The 11,690-nt window shown below is 32.5% G+C and overlaps 1 protein-coding gene across 2 annotated transcripts in view; it reads right to left on the reverse strand.

The window, feature by feature from the left end:
* The window catches only part of LOC143072261 (protein mono-ADP-ribosyltransferase PARP6-like), a 46,887-nt gene extending 37,724 nt beyond the window's left edge, over positions 1 to 9,163 (reverse strand). For both annotated transcript variants that reach the window (XM_076247119.1, XM_076247120.1), the window contains exons 1-5: positions 8,998 to 9,163; positions 3,808 to 3,903; positions 2,901 to 2,990; positions 2,159 to 2,319; positions 1,046 to 1,140 (exon numbers count right to left, since the gene is read on the reverse strand). In XM_076247119.1, coding sequence (XP_076103234.1) covers positions 1,046 to 1,140; positions 2,159 to 2,319; positions 2,901 to 2,990; positions 3,808 to 3,903; positions 8,998 to 9,085 — 530 coding nt within the window. In that variant the 5' untranslated portion in view covers positions 9,086 to 9,163. The remainder of the gene's footprint in view (positions 1 to 1,045; positions 1,141 to 2,158; positions 2,320 to 2,900; positions 2,991 to 3,807; positions 3,904 to 8,997) is intronic.
* Positions 9,164 to 11,690: the final 2,527 nt, after the last annotated feature.

The raw sequence follows: 11,690 nt of genomic DNA on the forward strand, positions 1-11,690 counted from the left end.
AAAAGATTACTTTAATTAACAAAAAATGGTTAAAAATTGACTATAAAGGGCAATAACTCCTAAACGGGTCAACTGACCATTTTGGTGTTGTTGACTTATTTGTAGATCTTACTTTGCTGAACATTATTGCTGTTTACAGTTTATCTCTATCTATAATAATATTCAAGATAATAACCAAAAACAGCAAAATTTCCTCAAAATTACCAATTCAGGGGCAGCAACCCAACAACCGATTGACCGATTCATCTGAAAATTTCAGGGCAGATAGATCTTGACCTGATAAACATTTTTACCCCATGTCAGATTTGCTCTAAATGCTTTGGTTTTTGAGTTATAAGCCAAAAACTGCATTTTACCCCTATGTTCTATTTTTAGCCATGGCGGCCATCTTGGTTGGTTGACCGGGTCACACCACACATTTTTTAAACTAGATACCCCAATGATGATTGTGGCCAAGTTTGGTTTGATTTGGCCCAGTAGTTTCAGAGGAGAAGATTTTTGTAAAAGCTAACGCCGGACGACGCCGGACAACGGACGCCGGACGCAAAGTGATGAGAAAAGCTCACTTGGCCCTTTGGGCCAGGTGAGCTAAAAAAGAAGATGTGGTATGATTGCAAATGAGACAACTCTCCACAAGAGACCAAAATGACAGAGAAAGTAAGCATGTTAACTATATTTTTTTTTTAATTTGAGTGTTCATAGTGGGGAAAATGTCTTATTATGAAAGTAAGGAAAAGGGTGATAAACCTGTGTCTTCAATGTCATTAAGACAAAATGCAGACAAATTTGATATTTCTCTTTCAATGATCTGCAAAAAAGATCGTGTTCATCCTTTAAGATATCAAATAAGTTTTTATTATATATACTTCATAAATTGCGGAAAACAATAAAATTTACAGGTGAAACATGACGCGATAATCAATGAATCAAAATATCTTGTGAATTATGTATGTCACACATCTATCAACATTTTAACTACAGAAATTTGTTGACAAATTTTCAAATAACTTTGACTTCCACTAAAAAAGTGATTTCTGTCTTTTACCTGTATGATATAGCTGCTTCTCCATACAATTCTACTAATTTTTCCATATCTTTTTCCAAAACAGGACAAATTTTCTGACCAACACTACCTTCTTCCTGTAACAAAAATACTTTGGTCTAAATCTAAATGAAATGCTACAAAACGTCGACCCTTCATGTATTATAAAATGATCTTACATTCTCAAAGAGGTCATGGCTGTTATCCTGGAACAAAATTATCTCCCTTGAAGTTCTTTTTGATTGATTTCTTGTCTTAAACTTTTTTCTTGCTCTCACTTGCTTAAAATGACAAAATGTATCTATGTATCATTTTATCAGGGGAAATGTTTACTTTTTTATAAGTTAACTAGTATATCTGAAATTGAAATATTGGTAAAATTTGACAATCTAAAAGTTATCAGTAAAAAAAGGTTGAACTGTAAACAATTGCTCTTATTTGGTAAGCAGGAAGTTAATGAGTTATGAACATGAAAACACATCATACAGTGATGCACACATGAAGCAAATTTTTCTAAAACAAAAAAAGACTGAATATGGAACTCTGAGAAAAATCCAATAAAAATTTCATGGAATAAATAGAAACACAGAAACACAGACAAAACAAACGTATAACAAGATTTTTCAAGTGAATATGAACAAATAACTTGTTCAATATATATATAATATGTGAATAAACAATTAAGGTACACCATATACATGTAAGAGGTTCATATAACAAATAATAAATGAAGACTGGAAGTTATTAAAGTTAATAATAAGTGGACAGGGTAAATATGTGTAAAATTAAACTAAATTGATTCAAGAATTTTGATGTAAATGTGTACCAAATATTTATGTTCTACTGTTATTATTTCTGGCCTTTCAGTCATAAAACTTTACTTAGTTCTTGAAGTACAAAATGTGTGCTCAAAACACCAATTACAGAGTTTTTATTGGTTGGATTGCTAGACAGAGTACGAGAATTATACTGCAAATGATAAAGACCACAAGGCCACTTGGTAAGCTTAACATTTCAAATATTAAACATATGTGTTTAACGAAGTAAGGCTAAACGGTTTTGAGTGAAGAATGCATGAATACATGTATCATTTAGAGCAGAGATAAATCAATATACCTTATAATAGTAATCCATATCTTCTTCTTCTGATTCACTGGACACAGTAGATTTACAGTCCATATAACTAGAACCTGAAGACTCCATACTGATGGATCTCTGCGTAGAGGGAGGGACAGACAATGATGACTGACTCATCGTCTCCAGAGGGCTGGTTAAATCTAAATTTAAACAGAAGATCAATTTCATGGTTTATAATAGTACATTATACTCATTACAAAAAAAGAGAAATGATATTTAAAAAGAATAATTACATCATACATGTATCTGAAACTTGAATTAAAATAACCCTATAAATCAACAATATTTTGTGATTTAGAAGATATGTAACTGATAATTATTAAAATAAAAGTTCTTTAATTTTGTTCTTCAATCTGTAAAATTAGGTATCCTCAAAAATATAAATCCCCAGTTTAAGAGTACTAACCATTATGTAGTTTGACCCAGTTTAAGAGTACTAACCATTATGTAGTTTGACCCAGTTTAAGAGTACTAACCATTATGTAGTTTGATCCAGTTTAAGAGTACTAACCATTATGTAGTTTGACCCAGTTTAAGAGTACTAACCATTATGTAGTTTGACCCAGTTTAAGAGTACTAACCATGATGTAGTTTGACCTAGTTTAAGAGTACTAACCATTATGTAGTTTGACCTAGTTTAAGAGTACTAACCATTATGTAATTTGACCCAGTTTAAGAGTACTAACCATGATGTAGTTTGACCTAGTTTAAGAGTACTAACCATTATGTAGTTTGACAATTATTACTGGTATTGTGCTGTTTATTATCTCTGTCTCCTCTTTCTCTCCAAATTTACAAATAAAGGTATTTTCTGAAATATGAGTACGGTACATATTATTCAAATATTAGTGGTCAAATTGTCTATTAAATCATCTTCACCATGCTAAAAACAATGTGTCATTCTCTGTCTTTTCCTTTACACTGAGGGGTGGATGGACCTTTTTCTGTAAGTTTGAATTGAGCCTGATTACGACTTGTGATTAAGGTCAAGATGACGTTTCTAGTCATTCATAAGTTCTACTGTTTACTTTGATGTTACAGAGGTTGGAAAGAAATGAAACATTTTAATCCTTAGTACACTGTCTGGATATGACCATGATGAAACAACTTCAGTGTTCTGCTACAGACCTTTAAGCATCAATATGATACATGTATATATTGCTTGTAAATGATGCTATCTGGAATGTTTTTTTCCTTCTAGTGTAATAGACATTTCCCAGAATCCTATAGGAAAGTTAATAAAGGTTGAATGGTATATGACCTTATTTGCATTAAATGAAATTTGAACATAGACATGATAGACATGCATGTCATCTGAAGAACAGAAATATGTTCAAACATTATTGCTGTCCATATCACATTTCACGTTTCCCATTGTAGAAAATCTTGATAAACCATTTATAGTGGGTCTCATTGGGGTCTAAGCGTGATGCAGGATTACCGATTTTATGTAAGCGTGTCATGTGAAAGTCAAATTATTGTTCCGTGAAAATGGGAAATGAAGTCTAGCGGGACACAAGAAATTACAAAAAAAAATGAGAATTGCTCACTTACATGTCAAAACAGTAAGCTGGATCTGGGATGATCCCCCAATGAGAACCCATTTAAAATGATGCTAAATAATTTACCTGGATAGTCATCTGTTACGCAAATTGTACATTTTTCAAATCTAGGTGTTTCCAAGGTAACAGCAAATGAAATGGTGGATTCAGAGATGGAAAAATCTGAAAAATAATCACAGCATAACAGTATACAGTGGAATCTATTAAATCAATTTTATCAACAGTTACTTCCCTTTTGACACCATGTTAGAGGTATAATGCACAACTTTCATCATAAATCATCCAAATTCAACTTGTTCTACTGTTTGCTATATCATGTATATGTAAATGTATGATGAGGAATTATTCAATTTTTATTATTTATGATGATACTGCTATCCACTATCATTCAGAAGAAGTGGAAAGCAGCTGCCTTATTCCTGACTAGGTACAGGATTTTTCTGACGAAAATGGTGGGCTAAACATGTACATGCTTTTGTAGATACATGTAGCTAATCTTCTTTCCTACATGTAGTATATGACAGTTGTTATAAGTTCTGTACACTAACAATATTTGGTGAGCATTTAGTTTTCTCTTTTGAATTGTTTTACTTTGTCATTTCGTGGCCTTCTATAGCAGACTATTTCATAAAATTTTCTGTATGTAATTGTATGCTTTCACCCTGGAAGTTTTGTGTAATCATGGTTATTGGTGTTCAAAATTAGGGAAGCCCCTGTTTAGGGAGTTCTAGAAATATAAAATAGCTGCCGATTTGACTAGATCTAGATTTAACCAGGTGTTGATTTGACTTTTTCTATGGGTGCCGATTTGACCGGGTGCTGATCTGACTTGTACCCACACCCGAGATCACACTGTATACATATATTTTTTAGAATGTCACTTTATTTTAAAACAAAACAAAACCAGGTGCTCCGCAGGGCGCAGCCTTATACGACCGCAGAGGTCGAACCCTGAACAGTTGGGGCAAGTATGGACAAAACATTCAAGCGTGATACAGCTCTGAATTTGGATTGTGATCAAATTTTTGACATTACATGGTTTTTTTTTACACAAAACAAATGTCAAGATTTTACAAATCAATTAAAGATTTCTTCTTCAAACTTTTTAAATCTAAAATTAAATAGTTGACACAGCATAGGTTTCTGACACAGAATGAATGTGGTCTAATGAACTTAAAAGTTTTTTTTTGCCTTTGAGCAATTCACTAAATCTAAGTACATTTTTAAATTCAGCATATCAAAGAACCCCAAGGATTTAATTTTTGTTAAAATCAAACTAAGTTTAATTTTGGACCCTTTGGACCTTAATGTAGACCAATTTGAAAACGGGACCAAAAATTAAGAATCTACATACATAGTTAGATTCAGCATATCAAAGAACCCCAATTATTCAATTTTTGATGAAATCACACAAAGTTCAATTTTGGACCCTTTGGGCCCCTTATTCCTAAACTGTTGGGACTAAAACTCCCAAAATCAAACCCAACTTTCCTTTTATGGTCATAAACCTTGTTATTAAATTTCATAGATTTCTATTTACTTATACTAAAGTTATGGTGCGAAAACCAAGAATAATGCTTATTTGGGCCCCTTTTTGGCCCCTAATTCCTAAACTGTTAGAACCAAAACTCTCAAAATCAATCCCAACCTTCCTTTTGTGGTCATAAACCTTGTGTCAAAATTTCATAGATTTCTATTCACTTAAACTAAAGTTATAGTGCGAAAACCAAGAAAATGCTTATTTGGGCCCTTTTTGGCCCCTAATTCCTAAAATGTTGGGACCAAAACTCCCAAAATCAATCACAACCTTCCTTTTGTGGTCATAAACCTTGTGTTAAAATTTCATTGATTTCTATTTACTTTTACTAAAGTTAGAGTGCGAAAACTAAAAGTATTCGGATGATGACGTTAACGTGATAGCAATATACGACCAAAAAATTAAAATTTTTGCGGTCGTATAAAAATTAACTTACTTTAAAGATGATAAGAAATGTATTCAACAATAAACCGTGTGAACATTTAGGGTGAAAACATAACAGGGGGCGAACATGAATGGGAGTGAACATGCATACATGTATGTTAGGGCAACAGTCATAGATTTTGTTTACAGATCAGATGAGGTGTTAATGGCGTCACTATCTTACAGGGTTCTCGCTAGGAATTTTTCATGGTGAGTCCTCATCACTTTTAGAAATGGTGAGTCCCAATAGATTTTGATGAGTCTAGGATTCAGGTTATTTTTTGTATTTTGAAATAATGAAATATGAGGAAATAAAACTTAAACGATGCATGTTGGATTGGTAGTTTTTATCATATCAATAAAAATTGTTAATAGTTATTGTTCATTACGAAATATCTAAGAGACTTCTTTTTGGGTCTTTCAATTCTTGGTGTAGGGCCACACTTGTTGGTTTGTCAAAACCAGAGTGCCATCAAAAAGATTAGGATGATACATCGGGTTTTTTTTTTTAAAATATAAATTGAAATAGACTTTTTAGTAATAAACTCAGTTAAAAAAGTTGTCTCTGTTCTTCTTGGTGATTTTATTTAGTTATTGGGCATTTGATGCAGTAATGATTAAGATATTTCTAGATCAGCTCATTATTTTACTGGACCAAAATGGAAAAAAAATATAAAACATCAACTTTACAAATTAAACTCTTCCCTTTTACATCCTTTTCCCAATTAAATTGGTGTAGATTGAATCATATATATACCAAGTTTAACTATTTTCCTGGCCCTCCTATTTCATCAGCTGTTTATTGTAAATGTTATGTAATTATAAACATACAGACAGGGTTGTCTGTGATATAGATTTGCATCATTTCATATGTGTGTGTTGTTGATTTTAATGCTCACAAATTGATATATAGATTTGCATCATTTCAGTGATCTGGAAGGATTTTTTCTCTATGGGCCCAGGGCCCTCAAAAATAAATTCAATGGGCCATTTTAAAAAATAAAGGGCCATGTTGTCAAATGAGTGGGCCATTTGAATTGACTACAGAAAAAAAATTAAAAGTGTATATTTCAGCAGAGGTGGTGGTACTTACCTTTATGATTTTAAACAATGTCATGGATATTGTTCATGTGATTCTGTAATTTCAAGTTCAACGAATATACAATAACTTCTTCCAAACGGGACAATATTTAAGATTACTTTTATTTACATTTGTTTAACTGTTACTGTTGCCTTGTTCTTGTTCATGTTTTTTTTACATTAAATTTGGGTCTTCGTCGACACCATACTGTCTCCGGACGTTCCGTATTAGAGGACGTTGCTGTCATTTCCTCTACTTTTCTGTATTATTATTACTTCATCACGATAACAAGAATACTTCAAACAGTAGAGAGTATCATTAATTGGTAGAACAAAACAACAATTCGCTGAAGGCATGTTCACAAAATGTCAAAACGAGCCAAAGACCAAAAAATGACAAGAACAGTTAAACGCCTTTTATGGAGAAAAAAACTATATTCATAAAAAAGCTATGGGGTTTTTCAATCAAAATAATAGCAAGCTAAACTAACTTAAAAGATTATAATTAGAGATAAATCTTGTCTGTAATAGCCAAATTTCAAAAATTTAAAGTTGTTTATAAAAAATTATATCATGAATGATGGTCAATTATGTTTTTTGGGTAATCAGATATAGCACATGGTTCTATTATTACCAAGGGAAAACACCCGAGACGTCCCAAAAATATAAAGATGCTCCTAGCATTGGAGGAACATTACACAGTTGGTTACATACATTTATACATGGCCAGGGGTGTGGAAATATTTGTTGTGAGCACTTGTCCCTGGGCAAGTAAAACTAAAAATTTTACTTGTCCGGAAAAAAATTTACTTGCCCTGATGATCCCAATAAATATTGAAGTATTTCTTGTTAGCTTATATATGATTCTTACTCAGTACTATAGTGCATCACAAACGAATAAAATCTATTTGTTTATATGTGTAAAAAATTAGGAAAGTAGGAAATTGGTTAACATCAGTGGGACAGAAACCTAACAGCAAACCAACCAATGAAATGACATGTAAAGGACAATTTTGCAGCAGTTTTGGAATAAAAGTTGTAGCCAGTAGGTACATACTATACTAAATTTGAGGACAGTGATTCTCGCTTCTGTTTCCTTTTTTTTTTAAATACTCTGTGTCCTCCGTTTGCGTTTAAGGTTTTCTACTCGACTCATGATTCTTTTTGTCTTGCTTGCCCAGCTTTTTATAAAGTATTTGTCAATCTGAATCTTGATACAAAATTTAAAGAAATGACACAACTGGTAAATGATGGATAAAACTTAATCGACGATCCAGGGTCAATGGACAAAGCCAATGCAATGTTACGCGACTCTGGTTCGCATACTTATTTTTATTTATTTTGGTAATCAATCTATTTCCAGTATCATGTAATAATTATTGTCATGAACATTGATGTTTTTACTTGTGGAAGATTGGTTTCTTTTACACAAATTAATCATCTTTATACGTTTTGAAATTAATTTTATGTTTTTGTTGGATTTGAACTTTGTCTTGTACAAATGTTGTATATTTTTTTACTTGTCTATGGGCAACCAAGACAAAAATAATTACTTGTCCGGTTGTTCAAATGTATGAGTCGGGCGAGTCGGTCATATCATTTCCACACCCCTGATGGCAGCATGGAACATTATCGGAAATCCATTTGACAATATCTAAACGCTTCAAAACAAAGTGAAAAATATAGTGTAAGCGCCAATTTGTCACTCTATGCGCCATTTCTGGTCGATATGTGCAATAGGCACACGTCCTTCCCGATCACTGCAATTCATATGAGCGTGTTGTTGATTTTATTGCTCTAGTGTGTTGTTGATTTTATTGCTCTAGTGTGTTGTTGATTTTATTGCTCTAAGTTCACAAATGTGAGATCATTTTTTATGTTTAGATGTGGTAAATGGTGGGTGAAAACTGACTTAAAGATAGACCATCATTCACAATAGCACTATAAATCTGATTGCTAAACTAGCCACTGAGATCATTTTAGTTTGAGAGTGAAAGTGGTTTAGTTTTTTTTTATTATAAAATGTCATTTTTCAGGGCAAAATAATCTCTTTCATCACACAGTTACTCATACAAGGAGCTACTCTTCATGTTTCGTGTTGCGTTAAATCTGTAGAAAATACAAACAATGTAACGTAATTAAAACGAAAGTAACCGGTAAACGACTTTGGGGAAAAGCTTTCATAATTTTCATCTGAGAATGTCATAGAATGATACCTCCAAAGGGCAGAGAGTTTGTATTGCAAAGCTCTTTAGCTGCATTAGCATCTTCGACGAATTTCTGTTTTCTTGCAGATAAGGACATCCTCCCTAGATATAGATGCTTCTTACTGTCTTTAGTTGAAATAAGTTGTGCAATGTAAATAAATTATAATCTCCCTTTGAAATGGGTACAGTAAAAGTCTGAATAGATAGGAATCTGGATCTAAGGACTATTCTTGCTCGTACCTATGACTTTGTTCCAAAAATCGGCCTCCTGGGAACCAAAATATTTGATTAAAAAAAAGAAAAATTAAAATTATCAGCAGACTGTTTTTTCAACACGATTTTAAAATATTTCCGTTTTGTGGAGCATTAGGTCAGTCTTTTTTCTTTAAGGAGGTACCATTTGATAATTAGGGGGGTTAGGATAAAAATAAATGTCCTGCATTTTTCTGTTTGTAGTCTCTGTCATGCCATTTTATTATTATTTTTTTTCAGTCCTGACCTTTATTTAAAAAAAATATCTTAATGTCTTTTTATGACCCAAAACTCATGTCTTGTATTGTTTTTTTTTTAAATTACCTTCTAGCCCCCTAATCGTCAAATGGTAGCTTCCTTATATTGACAACACAAATGGCTGCTAACTGGGTAAGTATTTTCTTTACACATTTATATGAATTTTTAACTTTAATACCAAGGACGAGTTAAAAAAAATTCACAAAAGATTATGAATGTTACGACCACTATTAGATATCTTTAGCGTACCGTACGACAATTTGTTTTTCTGGTGAGGGAATTTCAGTTTTCTCTTTATTTTCAAATTGTTTACTATAAAAGTCGAGTGGACCGGTATGAATATGCGTTGTAATTTAAAATTTAAATCGATAATTGTGTAAAAAAAAAACAATTGCACTGCAGAACACCCACTCCACTCTACAGAATATAATATTTTTTTATTTATTTTATTTTATTTTATCTTTTATTTTATTCATGTTGAAAATACTATCACATAGTTTAAATTACTTAAATGCTGAAAAATTTCAAAAAAAAATTTTAAAGTGTTGTTGAATTTCTAATAATATTTATATTTTTTATTTGTGCAATGTGAAACCAAATAGATATGGCTGGGTTTTTATTGTTTTATTCACAGGCACGGTTTTTATTGTTTTATTCACAGGCACTTGTTTCTGTCGAAGTAAGATTTACAATCCACATGATCCACACCCGTACGAAAAATCGATGCAAATAATGGATTTATTTGCGTATGGGTGCACATTGACAGAAACAAGTGCCTGTGGTTCTATTAGTTTTTAATATCATTGTATAATATGTATGCCAAGCAATATGTGACACGATAATAAAATAGATTTTATGCCCCCTCCACAAGCTACTGAATAAAATTTTCTAAAAGGTGGTATTTTTTGTATAAAGTCAATGATAATGTAGACATTCTCTATTTTATTTTGATGCTCAAAATTTCTATCGCCTTAAATAAGCAAAAGAAAGTTCTGAAAACTATTCCAATACAGAGCAAAAAGTTGGTTTTTTTTAGAATAAAGCAAAACTTTTGTTTTACAAATTTTGTTCGTCATAGCAAAAAAATTTAACTTGAAATATCTGTCTTTTTTCCCTTAACCAAGTTAACCCCTACATGCCCTATTACTTATTATGATGTGGACCAGTTGAATTAAATATCTTACACAATTTGATTGGATTAAGCTATAATTAGTTTACTTTCAAACTGTTAATCAAGTTTTTAGCTCACATGGCCCGAAGGGCCAAGTGAGCTTATGCCATCACTTGGCGTCCGTCGGCGTCTGTCGTCGTCTGTCGTCGTCCTTTGTCGTTGTCTGTCGTCATCTGTCGTCGTCCGTTGTCGTTTGTCGTCGTCTGTCGTCGTAAACTATTTCAAGAATCTTCTCCTCTGAAACTACTAGGCCAAATACTTCCAAACTTTAACTGAATGTTCCTTAGGGTATCTAGTTTATAAATTGTATCCGAAGTTTTGATCTATTTAGAGCAAATCTGACGGAGTAAAATTGATTATCAGGTCAAGATCTATCTGCCCTGAAATTTTCAGATGAATCCGACAACCCTTTGTTGGGTTGCTGCCCCTGAATTGGAAATTTTAAGGAAATTTTGCTGTTTTTGGTTATTATCATGAATATTATTATAGGTAGAGATAAACTGTAAACAGCAAAAATGTTCAGCAAAGTAAGACCTAAAAATAAGTCAACATGACTGAAATGGTCAGTTTACCCCTTAAGGAGATATATTGCCCTTTATAGTCAATTTTTAACCATTTTTCATAATTCTTAGTTATCTTTTACAAAAATCTTCTCCTCTGAAACTACTGGGCCAAATTGAACTTAACTTGGCCACAACCATCATTGGGGTATCTAGTTTGAAAATTGTGTCCGGTGACCTGGCCAACCAACCAAAATGGCTGGCATGGCTAAAAATAGAACATAGGGGTAAAATGCAGTTTTTGGCTTATAACTCAAAAACCAAAGCATTTAGAGCAAATCTGACACGCGGTTAAATTGTTTATCAGGTGTAGATCTATCTGCCCTGAAATTTTCAGATGAATTGGACGACCCATTGTTGGGTTGCTGCCCCTGAATTGGTAATTTTAAGGAAATTTTGCTGTTTTGGTTATTATCTTGAATATTATTATAGATAGAGATATAAACTGTAAACAGCAATAA

This window comes from Mytilus galloprovincialis, chromosome 4 (assembly GCF_965363235.1).
Source record: "Mytilus galloprovincialis chromosome 4, xbMytGall1.hap1.1, whole genome shotgun sequence".
NCBI lineage: Eukaryota > Metazoa > Mollusca > Bivalvia > Mytilida > Mytilidae > Mytilus > Mytilus galloprovincialis.